At 40.2% G+C, this 15,095-nt stretch overlaps 1 protein-coding gene across 1 annotated transcript in view; it reads right to left on the reverse strand.

Moving 5' to 3' along the window:
• Positions 1–15,095, reverse strand: part of celf4 (CUGBP, Elav-like family member 4) — a 1,291,869-nt gene that overhangs the window by 218,192 nt on the left and 1,058,582 nt on the right. The window contains exon 6 of the mRNA XM_078551435.1: positions 10,786–10,929. Coding sequence (XP_078407561.1) covers positions 10,786–10,929 — 144 coding nt within the window. The remainder of the gene's footprint in view (positions 1–10,785; positions 10,930–15,095) is intronic.

The following is a 15,095-nucleotide window of genomic DNA, read 5'->3' on the forward strand; positions in this document are numbered from 1 at the left end:
AATCCCCCTTTTATCCCATTTTCAATCCTTTTTTCCCCACAACCGCCCCTCCCCACTCCCACAAGGGCCATCTGTTACTTGTTCATGTTATTCTTTTCAGAGTGCTTATTCTGCTATTATCACATTCTGCTTTCTTACCTTTGCCACTATCAACACCTTTTTTAGCCCTTACCACTACCATTAACACTCCCTTTGTCCTTTTGTTCATGACATTTTTATCAATCTCTCATTGCCCCCACTTATCACTGACCTTCTATCCAGCTTCACCTGCTCCACCCACTTTAAACAGTATAAATTTACCACATTTCTATTTCTCTGTAGTTCTGAAGAATCACAGAATCACAGAGTGCAGAAGAGGCCCTTTGGCCCATCGAGTCTGCACCGACACGTGAGAAACACCTGACCTACCTACCTAATCCCATTTACCAGCACTTGACCCACAGCCTTGAATGTTATGACATGCCAAGTACTTATCCAGGTACTTTTTAAAAGATGTGAGACACCCACCTCCACCACCCTGCCAGGCAGTGCATTCCAGACCGTCACCACCCTCTGGGTAAAAAAGCTTTTCCTCACATCCCCACTAAACCTCCTGCCCCTCACCTTGAATTTATGCTCCCTTGTGACTGGCCCTTCAACTAAGGGGACCAGCTGCTCCCTATCCACCCTGTCCTTGCCCCTGATAATCTCAATCAGGTCACCCCTCAGTCTTCTATGCTCCATTGAAAACAACCCAAGTCTATCCAACCTCCCTGCATAACTTAAATGTTTCATCCTAGGCAACATCCTGGTGAATCTCCTCTGCACCCCCTCCAGTGCAATCACATCCTTCTTATAATGTGACGACCAGAACTGCACACACTACATAAGAACAAAAGAACTAGGAGCAGGAGTAGGCAATTCAGCCCCTTGAGCCTGCCCCACCATTCATTACTGATGGCTGATCTCATTTCGGCCTCAACTCCAATTTCCCGCCCTCTCCCCATAACCTTTCAGCCTATTACTAATTAAAAATCTGTCTATCTCCTCCTTAAATTTATTCAGCGTCCCAGCATCCACTGCACTGTGAGGTAGTGAATTCCACAGATTCACGACCCTTTGAGAAAAGTAATCCCTCCTCATCTCTGATTTAAATCTACCACCCCTTAGCCTAAAACTATGGCCTAAAACCATTCTAGAATGCCACACAAGGGGAAATATCCGCTCCACGTCTACTTTGTTTATCCCCTTTAGCATCTTGTATACCTCAATTAGATCTCCTCTCATCCTTCTAAACTCCAGCGAGTATAGGCCTAAACTGCTCAATCTCTCCTCATAAGACAAGCCCCATATCTCTGGAATCAATCTAGTGAACCTCCTCTGAACCGCCTCCAGTGCAACTACATCCTTCCTCAAGTAAGGGGACCAAAACTGTGCACAGTACTCCAGGTGTGGTCTCACCAATGCCTTGTATAGTTGCAACAACACTTCCCTATATTTATACTCTATTCCTTTAGCAATAAATGCCAAAAATCCATTTGCCTTCCTTATTACCTGCTGTACCTGCATACTAGCTTTCAGCGATTCATGCATGAGGACACCCAGATCCCTCTGCACTGAAGCATTCTGAAGTTTCTCTCCAATTAAATAATAAATCACCTTTTTATTCTTCCAGCCAAAATGGATAACCTCACACTTATCCACGTTAAACTCCATCTGCCAAATTTTGGCCCATTCACCTAACCAGTCCATATCCATTTGTAAATTTCTTATTTCTTCATTGCAACTTACTTTCCCACCTATTTTGGTGTCATCTGCAAATTTAGCTATTGTACCTTCTATCCCTGAATCCAAGTCATTAATATAGATTGTAAATAGTTGGGGCCCAAGGACTGAACCCTGTGGCACCCTACTAGTTACAACTTGCCATCCAGAGAAAGACCCATTTATCCCGACTCTCTGCTTTCTGTTGGTTAGCCAATCCTCTATCCAAGCTAATATATTACTCCTAACTTCATGTGATCTTATCTTGTGTATTAATCTTTTGTGTGGCACCTTATCAAAGGCCTTCTGGAAGTCCAGATATACTACATCTACAGGATCCCCATTATCCACTTTGCTTGTCACATCTTCAAAGAACTCTAACAAATTAGTCAAACACAATTTACTCTTCATAAAACCATGCTGACTCTGATGGATTGCATTTTGACTTTCCAAATGCCCCATTACTACTTCCTTAATAATGGATTCCAACAATTTCCCAACGACAGACGTCAAACTAACTGGTCTATAGTTTCCTACTTTCTGCCTCCCCCACCTTTTTGAAAAAGGGTGTTATATTAGCATTTTTCCAATCCACTGGAACCTTTCCAGAACCCAGGGAATTTTGGAATATCAAAGCCAATGCATCCACTATCTCCGCTGCCACTTTCTTTAAGACCCTGGGATGTCGGCCATCAGGTCCTGGAGACTTGTCACCCTTTAATCCCAATAGTTTGCTCAGGGGTACTTTTTCTCCAGTGATGGTGATTGTTCTAAGTTCCTCTTTCTCTATATCCTCTGCACTACCTGTTACTACTGGGGTGGTACTAATGTCCTCCACTGTGAAAACTGAGGCAAAATATTGATTAAGCATCTCTGCCATTTCTGCGTTCCCCACTATTAACTCCCCAGTCTCGTCCTCCAAGGAACCAACATTCACTTTAGCTACTCTCTTTCCTTTTATGTACTCCAGCTATGGCCTCACCAAGGTTCTATACAACTCCAACATGATCTCCCTACTTTTGTAATCTATGCCTCGATTGATAAAGGCAAGTGGCCCAAATGCCTTTTTCACCACCCCACTAACATGCCCCTCTGCCTTCAGAGATCTCTGGACACAAGGTCCCTTTGTTCCTTAGAACTTCCGAGTGTCATGCCATTCATTGAATACTTCCTTGTCAAATTACTCCTTCCAAAGTGTATCACCTTACACTTTTCAGGGTTAAATTCCATCTGCCACTTATCTGGCCATTTGACAATCCTGTCTATATCTTCCTGTAGCCTAAGACACTCAACCTCATTGTTAACCACCCGGCCAATCTTTGTGTCATCTGCAAACTTACTAATCCTATCCCCCACATCGTCATCTATATCGTTTATATAAATGACGAATAATAGGGGACCCAGCACAGATCCCTGTGGTACGCCACTGGACACTGGTTTTCAGGCACTAAAGCATCCTTCTGTCATCACCCTCTGTCTCCTACTACTAAGCCAATTTTGAATCCACCTCAAATTACCCTGTATACCATGTGCATTTGCCTTCTTTATCAGTCTTGGTCAAGGTGGGACCTTGTCAAAAGCTTTGCTGAAATCCATATTAACTACATCAACTGCACTACCCTCATCTACACACCTGGTCACCTCCTCAAAAAATTCAATCAAATTTGTTAGGCATGACCTCCCTCTGACAAAGCCATGCTGACTATCCCTGTTCAAACCTTGCCTCTCCAAGTGGAGATAGGTTCTCTCCTTCAGAATTTTTTTCAATAGTTTCCCTACCACTGACGTGAGACTCACTGGCCTGTAGCTCCCTGGCTTATCTCTACAACCCTTCTTAAATAGCATAACCACATTAGCTGTTCTCCAGTCCTCTGGCACCTCCCCCGCGGCCAGAGAGGAATGAAAGATTTGGGTCAGAGCCCCTGTGATCTCCTCCCTTGCCTCCCTCAGCAGTTTGGGACACAAATCATCCGGACCTGGATATTTATCCACTTTTAAGCCTGCCAACACCTCCAATACCCTCCCTCTATCAATTTGCTCAAGAACCTCGCAGTGTCTCTCCCTGAGTTCGATACCTTCATCCTCATTCTCTTGGGTGAAGACGGATGTGAAGTATTGGTTCAAAACTCTACGGATGTCCTCTGGTTCCACCCATAGATTGCCCCCTTGGTCCCTTCTGGGCCCTACTCCTTCCCTGATTATCCTCTTCCCATTGATATACTTGTAGAATATCTTGGGATTTTCCCTACTTTTACCAGCCAGAGCTTTCTCATATCCCCTCTTTGCTCTCCTAATTGCTTTCTTAAGCTCCACCCTGCACTTTCCGTACTCCACTAATGCCTCTGCTGATTTGCTTCCCTTGTACCTGCTAAAAGCCTCTCTTTTCCTTCTCATCGTATCCTGAATATCTCTGGTCATCCTTGGTTCTCTGGGCTTGTTACTCCTTCCTATCACCCTAGAGGGAACACGTTGAGCCTGTAATCTCCCCATTTCCGTTTTGAATGCCCCCCAACTGCTCCTCTATAGATTTCCCCACAAGTAGCTGTTCCCAGTCTACCTTGGCCAGATCCTGCCTTATTTTACTAAAATCCACTCTCCCCCAATCCAAAATATTTTTTTGCAACTTGTCTATTTCTTTGTCCATAACAAACTTAAACTGTACCATGTTGTGGTCGCTGTCACTAAAATGCTCCCTCACCACCACCTCAGCCACCTGTCCGGCTTCATTCCCCAGAATTAGGTCCAGCACTGCGCCGTCCCTTGTTGGACCCTCTACATATTGATCTAAAAAGCTCTCCTGTACATATTTCAAGAAATCCACTCCGTCCAAGCCCTTAACACCATGTCTATCCCAATTAATGTTAGGAAAGTTGAAATCACCTAATATAATTACCCTATTGTTATTGTTTTTACACACCTCCACAAATTGTGCACATATTTGCTCCTCAATTTCCTGCTGACTATCTGGGGGTCTATAATAAACTCCTAACAATGTGGCTGCCCCTTTTTTATTCCTAAGCTCTACCCACAAAGCATCATTCGATGCCCACTCCAAGATATCATCTCTCCTTACTGCAGTAACTGACTCCTTAACTAATAATGCAATGCATCCTCCTCTTTTACCCCCTCCCCTGTCTCGCCTGAAGATTCTATATCCTGGAATGTTGAGCTGCCAATCCTGCCCCTCCCTCAACCACATCTCAGTGATGGCTACTATATCACAATTCCATGTGTCAATCCTCACCCTTAACTCATCCATTTTACCTATAATACTCCTGGCATTAAAGTAGAGGCCATCCAGCCTTGCTTTACTCCCTTGAAACTTAATGTAGCTTGATTGTTTTACTGTATTATGATGTGTCCCTATTCTGCTAACATTCTGTGTCCCCTCCCCGTGCTGAATTAGTTTAAACTCCTCCCAACAGCACTAGCAAACCCACCCGCAAGGATGTTAATCCCGCTTTGGTTCAGATGTAGACCGTCCCTCATGTACAGATCCCACCTTCCCCAGAAACGGTCCCAGTGATCCAGGAATCTAAAACCCTCCCTCCTGCACCAACTCTTAAGCCACGTATTCATCTGCGCTATTCTCCTATTTCTGAGCTCGCTAGCACGTGGCACTGGGAGTAATCCAGAGATTACAACCCGAGAGGTCTTGCTTTTTAGTCTACTGCCTAATTCCCTGAATTCTTGATGCAAGACCTCATCCCTCTTTCTACCTATGTCATTGGTACCAACATGTACCATAACTCTGCCTTATCACCCTCCCCCTTCAGGATGCCCTGCAGCCGTTCAGTGACATCCCGGACTCTGGCACCAGGGAGGCAACACACCATCCTGGAGTCACATTGACGACCACAGTAGAGCCTATCTGTTCCCCCGACTATAGGGTCATACAAACTCGAAACATCAACTCTGTTTCTCTCTCCACAGATGCTGTCAGATCTGTTGAGTTTTTCCAGCATCCGCAATATTTTGCTTTTATCTTCAATAGAGTTGTTCAATTAATCACACTTCTTGCTCTTACCCCCAACTTTGTGAGTTAATGACCAGGTAATCTATTTTTGTTTGTGATGTTGGCTGAGGGGTAAATGCTGTCAAGGACACTGAGAAGCATGCACCTGCTCTTGCTCAAACAGCATGATGGGGTTTTTTTACATTTGTCTGAGAGACAGCTCAGGGCCTTGGTTTAATGTCCCATCTGAAAGACGGCACCTCTGACCATGGAGCAGTCTCTCCATACTGTACTTAAGTGTCAGCCTGGATTATGTGCTCAAGTCCCTGGAGTGAGACTTGAGCTTGCAATCTCCTGACTCAGAGGTGAGAGTGCTACCACTGAGCCAAGTCCTTCCTGCTGGAGAGAGAGGAAGAAATTAAAACTTCATTAATTTCTTATGATGGGGGAAGAAATGGAGAGGTTTATAAATATGTTTTGGTCCTACTTTTGTGGAGATATTCAACATCTACTTTTCAATCAATATCCAAATCAGTAACATTTGGCTCATTTACTTATGACAATGAGCTCTGCTTTTTGCCCCAGCCTTCCTATCAAGCACCAGAGTGTGCTTCAGATCAGCATGGGTAGTGCAGAAACAATGTATTGTTGATGTTGAGCCTTACCGTAAGAGATTAAAAAATATATAACTGACTTTCTTTGGCCTCCATTTATAGTCAAATAAAATCCCCATGGATGGGACAAAAGGAAGTAGATAGCAGGCATGAGTGGCCCTGGAGATGCATTTTTTGAGCACTGGTGCACTAAGGCACAAATTGCACTTAATCTAAGAGCACTTAAAATCAGATTTTGTATTCCATCTAGTATTGTTACTGTCAAATTATTCTGTTGATAAAAGCAGCCGCAATGATTTAAAATAAATAATAGTTTTAAATGGATGTTATTCATACTCAGGTGGATTTCATGCATTTATGACTTTCCTCACTTTCCCTCTCATTGGGTCACTACTAGAATCACATTGTGCCTCCATTTGGCTCCATTTTTGATAGATCAGCACTCCTAAATGTCAAAATAATGCTAAAACTAAAAGTTATCTTTTCTCCTTTGGATGTTGACAGACCGGCTGTGTGCTAATAGCATTTTATGTTTTATATTAGATGTCCAGCATCCACAGTTTTTTATATATATATATATATATATATTCAGATACCAAATGTTATCTCAGGGTTGACCAAAAATCACCTATTTTAGTTTATGCCATCCACACTGGCATTAGCTACCATTTTATTACTAGTTTAAGGGCTCTTGTGACTGGAATGGTGGATATAATGAATTGGCAAATTCTCAAAAACAAGCCATCGGGCAGGATTTCTGTCTCACAACATGCAATAGATTTAAATTCCCTAAATGTATTTGTGGTTGTCATTTTAAAATGCGCAAAAAAGGGCAGGTTTCTGTTGGCCGACCAACCATTTAGCAGATTAAGGTTTGTGTACAACATGTTATATGAAGAATCAGAGTCTGTGGAGTGTAGACGATGTTTCTGGCATCAGGCTCGCTAGATGGCGCCTGCAGCATGACAGCGGATTCATGCTCTCTTCACCATAGTTAACTGCTGTACCAGAATTAATTAGTGTCTCTGTTGCTGTCACACACTCCAATTCCCAAATGCTGTGTGTGTATGTGAACAGGACTTTTTTATCCAATAGAGAATAACAGATTTAAGAATCTCACAGAATACGATGCTTCAGATACTGTAACATTAGCACTGAATGAAGTTGATAATATTTAATTGTCAGGGTGAATGTGATTTGTACTGTCACATTAGTGCCACCAATTACTGGTAGTCTCTCCATCTCATGTGATTTTGAAGGGATTGTTGAAAATACTTTGCAATAAGTGGATCCAACATTAACAGAATAAGCTCTTTCCCACCCACATACATGCTCAAAACCATACTGTATTAATCAATACTTTGCAGAAAATTTTTGAGTTTAACATTGAACATTAAATTTTGAGTCTCAACAAGACATTAGGAAATTTTTAAAAAATTCAAAAATACACTGAATAATTGTAACTGGTTACTCTAAGTCAGATTCTGGAAGCACTAGTTAGAGAAATGGATTATTGTTATTAATACAAGTATGGTCAAGATTTTTAAATGAACCAAATTTAACATTTGTTTTGGTGTGTTTCTTTTTTCAATCTGCTATAGATTGAATCAGTTCGCTTTAAAATTGTAGTTCTGAGCTATTCACTCAAAATGTGTGGAACAATCCGCACCATGGTGATTTCAAATGAAGTTATTTTAAGTTAAACTTGACAACACAGGGTACTGCATACCTTATTGAATATTTATATTGGATAGGGTACATTTTAGGAATTAATGGGCAGGAAATTCTGTGAAGCATGTTGACTTCATCATCCAAATTTGTGAAACGCACTCCTGGTACAAAAAGCTCTTCTAGTGCAAATGCATAAATTCTACCCTTATACATAAAAGCATACAGGTCATCATGTGTTGCCAGCATCACTGTGGTTTTGGCAAGTATGGCTGCTCAGCATGGAGGCAACTAATAAGGATGTCAGCAGTTATTGCCACAAGGCCCTGCACACTCATGCTCACCCTAAACACTTCCTCCTGTGATAGTTAGCAACCCATTCAATTTCCTTTTTGATTCACTTTCAGTTCTTTTCATCATAATACCAATTTGTCATATATACCCTTCTGAACCAAAATTGTACAATATCTTTGACAATGTACATAATCTAGTGTATCCTAGACAGCTTATAATATGTACTCATTTCATGGTATGTTGAATGTTATGTAGTGTCTATTATATTGTGTATCTTTACACAATACACAGTACATTGAATAATAAAATATCAAATTATGTAGGGCAGGAAGAATACTCTACTAATGTTCTTAATACAAGATAATGAGCACCTAGGAATGAATTGTGTAATGTTAACTTAATCAGCTTTACCCAATTATCTTCCTGATTGGGAGGATTTTTCTATCACATTATGGAAGTTTTACTTGTAGCTATTTGCCTTTCTATGATAATTAAGTATGCTGGGAAAATGTTTTGGGTCTGTCGGAAGGAGTTGGCATGAATAGCCTTTGCATGTTTGACAGTATAATGTCCTTTTATGTAAAATCAAAGTACTATGGATGCTAGAAATCTGAAATAAAAACAGAAAATGCTGAAAATGCTCAGCAGGTCAGGTACCATCTGTGGAGAGAGAAATGTTTCAGGTCGATGACCTTTCATCAGAAAGGTTAACACTGACTCCATTTCTCTCTCCATAGATGCCACCTAACCTACTGGGTCTTTCCAGCATTTTATGTATATAAATTGTCCTTATGCATATTTTGTTTGGAAGCCTATTACTTTTTCTGTTACTGCTATCACTTAACATATATTTTGTTTTAAGCTCAGTCCAGATGTCTAGGACTTTATTTTACCACTTGAATCTGAGATTTATTTCCTCTTATCAGCATCTGCTCTAACACCAACTTTCAACATTGGGTAGAATTTAATTCCCTTCCCCATGGCAAGTTTAGAGGGGGGCCTTTAATCAGATGGGAGGATGATGGGTGGAGACTCCGACTCTTTCCCACCTCCAGCCCAATTAAGTCTGTGAACATGGGAAGGTCCATGAATGGCCTTCTCACCCTGCCACCAATTGAAGACTTTAAGTGGGCAATGAATGCCCATTTAAGGGCCTCATCTGACTGCCGCTGTTATTAACCCAGGGGGGCTCAACATGTGGGGAACATGACAAGCAAGCCCATGCTGGGTTGCTTTCAGGCTCCTGGAGGGCAGTGGGGGTGGGGTCCCCTTGTTCAAAGGCACTCAGTGCCTCATCAAGGGATCCGGTATCAGGAAGGGTGGAAGATGGAGGGCTCGGGGGTTCACTGAGAGCTACCCTCCTGCCCTTGCTGCTAGAGAGTACCTATTTTAAAATCGGCACTTATGACAAAGGCTACAAAGAAAAATCTACCCTTTGTCTGTTCGTCCCCATCTTCTCAATAGAGTTAACCCTAATTTCTGTATTTCCTGTTGCTTAGCCTCCCAGGGTTGATCCACAAATGGGCTTGTTGTGGTCTGAGCCAACTTCCACCATCAAAAACTGACTCAGTTTGAATCAGGGAATTAAATAGTACAGAAGGAAGCCAACTGGCCCTTTGTGTCTCTGCTGGGTCTTTGAAAGAGATATCCAATTAGTCCCATGTTCCTGCACTTTGCCCATAGTCCTTTTTAAGCATATTTACCCCAATTCCTATTAGTATACGGGTAGCCAGTGTGTTTTAATATCTGTTACTGACAGATAATGCAGTTCTGACCCTGGTACCCAATTCACAATTGGACATTCACGAAGTGCCAAGGGCACCAAGAAAATATCTCAATGACCAGATCTCACATCATACTGCAAGATCAGCTAATGTGAGCTGCAGGTGCAAGTAGTCCCAGTGATGGGGCACCAGAGTTTTATTTTTGGTTCCTTGATCCATCCGAATGCAATACAAACTATTACAGTGAGCCTTTCAGAATTTTAGCTGAATATTTCATTTAAAATCATTAGTAGTGCTAGTTGCATCCGACCATGCAATCATGTCACTAAGCGTTGTTACCATGTCTATATAAAACGACTATAAGCTGTCGTATAAGAAAGTGTTTCCATGGTAACAATGCTGCTTTAAACAGCTTGGGTATTTGAGCTACTGAAGCAAAGATTACTGAAATCTACTATTCACAAGTACTCAGTTACACTTTTTTGGCTGGAATGTTTAACATGGAGGAAAATTATATAGATGTATTACGTAGATATATTAATATATAATACAGCTGTTACATATAGATATACTAGAATATATCCATTATAGATATATTAATGTATAATTACTGTAATAATTATAGATTTGCATATTAGTAACACTTTACTGAAAACATGAATTATTTCTGTTCTAATTCAATTTGCTGGACAAGATAAGCACTTTCACTCCTTCATAGCAAGGAACAATGTGCACGGATGTTTAGAAATCGTGCTCTGCTTCTGCAGTGAAATAAGGTGCAACTTACCGCTTGAGCGTAGGCACCGTATGCACCAAATTGAATTGCCATTGGGTTGAACATCCCCATCTGCCCTGCCATTTGCTGCATGCGACGCATTGTACGTTCCTTGTCGGTGTCTGCAAATTTTACCACTAGGCTCGAAGATGCCCCCTGAAAGGCAGAAAGAAAAATAAACTAATCAATAGAGTTGCCAAGCAGCACCACTGTGACTCCATGTAACCTCCCAGTAGTCTCACTGAGCTTTTGCTGCTTCTGACTTTGATTTGCAATATTTAGGACAGGAAGGTTGTACGTTTTCAATTTGTGAAAAAACATGTTTTTGGTGATAACAGAGAGAACAAACAAGCTGTGGTTCATTTCTTTTCTGAGCATCATCTGTTATCAGCACAATCAAATTATCTAGACTGCAATACATCCTGACTCCTGGTCTTTTTTAAAATTTCACTTTCATAATGCCTCCTTCAAGCAATCCCATTTCACTCTAGGGTTACTTTGGTGCCAGTTTATTAATGCTCAGGCTGCTGCTATAGGCAATAAAAGAGCATACTTTTGTTTGCAGATCCAGATGAGAACTTGTTTTCTTAACCTCTGTTGGGATCATGGAATTTTGATAGTTGATTACAGGGCAATCAAAAAAGTTAATTCTACCAAATGGAACCCCAACCAATATTTGTAGCATTGTAAGTAGTTGCCATCTAAATCAAGCTGGCTGTTTTCAGGGACAATCATGCAGTGGATTTAGACTGGAAGAGAACATAGCATTGAGAACAATGGAATATGAGCTAATCAGTGCAATAAGGACCAAGTGTGACTCTGACCATGTGCCCCGACTACGTTTTAGAGGATTGCGATAGGTATTTTTCATGGCACAAAACAAGTGATATTGGGCCAGCTGCCGATGATATGCAATACCTGAAATTCAGTTCCATTAACCGTAATGGAACAGAATATCAGGTGCTGTGTCCGATCTGTTATCACCTGTTTTGCTAGAGATGAATTTCTACTCTAACTTAACTGGTGTATCTAAAAAAATAATTTTAAAAGTAATGCTCTTCCTAATGAAATTTATTGAAGTGCATGTAGGCAAACCAATGTTAAGCTAAAAACACCATTCTGAGGAAGCTAGATGAGGAGTGAATGGCCATAGTGTAAGCCACCAGCAAGGGTGAAAAGAGAAACTAGACAAGTTAAATTAAAAACCAATGGTTACATGATGCCAAGCTTGAGTTTCAGAGGAGGAAAAGAGGAACTCTAGGATGTAGAGGCCAGCAAGGAGTTCCAGTTTTGAGGTCCTGATAAGAAGTAAGTCAGAGTGGGAATGTACAGTGAGGATGCATGGAGGGAACTGAAGAATGTGTAGGGTGTGGTACACTGGGAATTTAGGAGGAACAAGAGAGGCACAATCAGAGGAAAAATAACTGATTGTATCACCAAAATAACAAGAAGTAGTATTACTAGGAGGGAGCTGTTGGAAGCTAAGGGCAAGAGAAAGGCTTCTTGTCAAATGATAACTGGTTTGGTTATTTTATATATAATCCCTTGGAGCACTGGGATTAGCTTTGATGAATTGTTTTCAGCTCTCATTTTAAGAAGCTGTAACAGTGACTCAAGGCAGTTAGTCAAAATGTCTTAGATTTTCAGTACACAACTAAGCACAAAAAAGACATAACATTAACCCAATACATAAAACATATGAATTTTATATAACACAGCAAAACATAAATCTAATGATGGTTTGATACTTAAACTCAGTATAATTTTGATGAGAAAGTATACACTTTTTAGTCCCTACCACATTCTACTGTGGAATGCTAGTGTTTGAATGCTTAATGTGTTTTTATTAAACTTCTCCCCATTATTTCACCAGAAAAACACTGATCCATCTATTTTATTATCCAGCACAATTTTAAGGCAGTTGTTATTTGTTTTTCAAGGGTAAGAGCGAGCCATGACAGAAGATGATGGAACCTCAATTGTTATTCTGCTTGTATTTAGCATTAAACATGTCAAAGTCAGGAGTTAGAATAAGCTCCTTTGCAATAAAAACTGAAAATGCTGGAAATAGTCAGGTCAGGCAGTGTCTGTGGAGAAAGAAGCAGGATTAACATTTCAGTTTGATGACCTTTCATCAGAGCTGGCGAAATTGGAGATGTAACAGGTTTTAAGCAAGTACAGGGGCTGGGTAAATGGGTGGGGAGGTGGAGGGGGGGGATGGGGGAGAGGGGAGAACAAAAGGGAATGTCTGTGATTGGATGGAAGGCAGGAGAGATTAAATAACAGAAGTGCTGATGGCTTAAGTAAAATGGAGTGATAATGGGGCAATTAAGAAACAAATGAATGGGTTAGAGGAAAACAATAGCAAAATACTGTCGATGCTAGAAATCTGAAAAATGGAAGTAGTGATTAATGAACTGAAATTGTTAAACTAAATCTTGAGTACAGAAGGCCGTAAAGTGCCTAACTGAATGATGAGGTGCTGTTCCTTGAGCTTCTACTCAGCTTTGGACAGCAAGTGTTGGTAATAATTCTGATGTCGCCATGTATACCTCCTCTAGACCCATCTTTTGTTTCATTATTTGTCCCGTTACCTTCTCCTTTTGCCTTATTTCATCATCCTTTTCATCATTTAATGTTGCCTCCCTTCCAGACTATCACAGACATTTCATTTTGTTCTTTCATCCCTCCACCTTTCCCTGCCTCTGTACTTGCTTAAGTTGTGTTACATCACCACCTTTTGCTAGTCCTAATGAAGGGTTGATGACCTGAAACTAACTGTTTCCCTCTCCACAGATGCAGCCTGACTTGCTGAGTATTTCTGGCATTTTCTGGTTTATTGCAGATTTCTAACATCCACAGTATTTTGGTTTTGTTTAAACTCCTTTGCAATTTGGACAACATGTTTTAAGCACTCTTAGCTTTTTGTACATTTCTGGGAAGCAACAGATGGATTAAATGCCAGTTTTGGGCAGTTTTAGCTTTTTATCATGAACTCTGTTATGTTGGAAGGAGATGAGCTAGAGACATTTGAATTTATTTAAAGATTGATTTTTTTATGTTTTTGATTTTATCCTCTCTTTTATTACCTTCAGATCTTTGGTGGTATTATTTTGACTAACCACCTGAAACTGTGCAGTTATTCTGAGGCACTTGCCTCTACGTGCACATTTTTACTAAGATAACAGATTCATTACCTGTTATTTGTGAAAGACACAAGGAAGTCCTATTGTTATATTCCCAGTTTATGCTTGTACAATGAGAGGTTGTTCAGTATGGCCTCATTTACTAGAGTGGCCACACCACTGTACCTAAAACAATGCTGTATCCAAATCTTACCCAGAATTTCGAATACTGCCTTCTCCCTGTATTTCTCAGTCCCTTTTCTCTAATGGGCTTTTGAATTCATTTGCATTAATGGCTTTCTCTAACAATTCATTAAACAACACTTTTTGGGTGAAAAAGTTCATCCGAACTTCCTCATTTTAACGTATGTCCCCTGGTACTCGAATATTTCATTACAGTGAATATTTTAATTTCCCTTCATAATCTTCAAAGCTCAATTAAGTCACCTTGAAGTCTCCTCTTTTCCAAATAAATCAAGCTCAGCTTCCTTAACCTTTATGCATAATTTAGCTAGTTTGAATGCGTGCTCCCAGTATATTTGTTGCCCAAACTAGAAAATCTCCAATAAACAAAAATTAAGTTCAAATTTACTTCTGGTTCTAAAAGCCTTCAGCATGTCTACTTGCTGCACTGCAGAAGCCAACAAGAAGAATTTCACAAGACAACATAGACATTATTCCAACTGATGCTCCTTAATCTTACATATCCTGGAGTAAAGTATTTTTTAATGTGCAAAATCATTTCCTACTCATCATCATTAGAATAATTTCTTAATTGCATTAAATTTGTATTGCAATGTAAAATAAAGTGAAGTGTGCTAATTTATTTGATTAATTCAGGTTAAGCAAATAACTCATTTGCTCCCAAATGTTAGTCAAAAGTCAGAAGTGCTCACTGAGAAGAAATTCTTGATAAAAAGAACATGAATACGTTACCATTTTTATTCAGCTGTGTAATTAAAATGCATATATATTTTTATGGTAAAATTTCTTGATCGGCTACTTCCTTTGTCTACATTGTGACTGGCAAATCTGTCAATTTTCACTTTCTTAATTAATTAATTGGCTTTCTTTCTTCATTATTGGTTAAATCTCTGGCTATTTTCTTTTATTTCCCAGTCAGATTAAACAAAAGTTTTAATGCCAATTTTAATTCTCTGCCCAATTACTTTCATGAAATCAAAAATTCTCTCCAAT

The sequence above is a fragment of the Cetorhinus maximus genome, chromosome 1 (assembly GCF_964194155.1).
Source record: "Cetorhinus maximus chromosome 1, sCetMax3.hap1.1, whole genome shotgun sequence".
Lineage (NCBI taxonomy): Eukaryota > Metazoa > Chordata > Chondrichthyes > Lamniformes > Cetorhinidae > Cetorhinus > Cetorhinus maximus.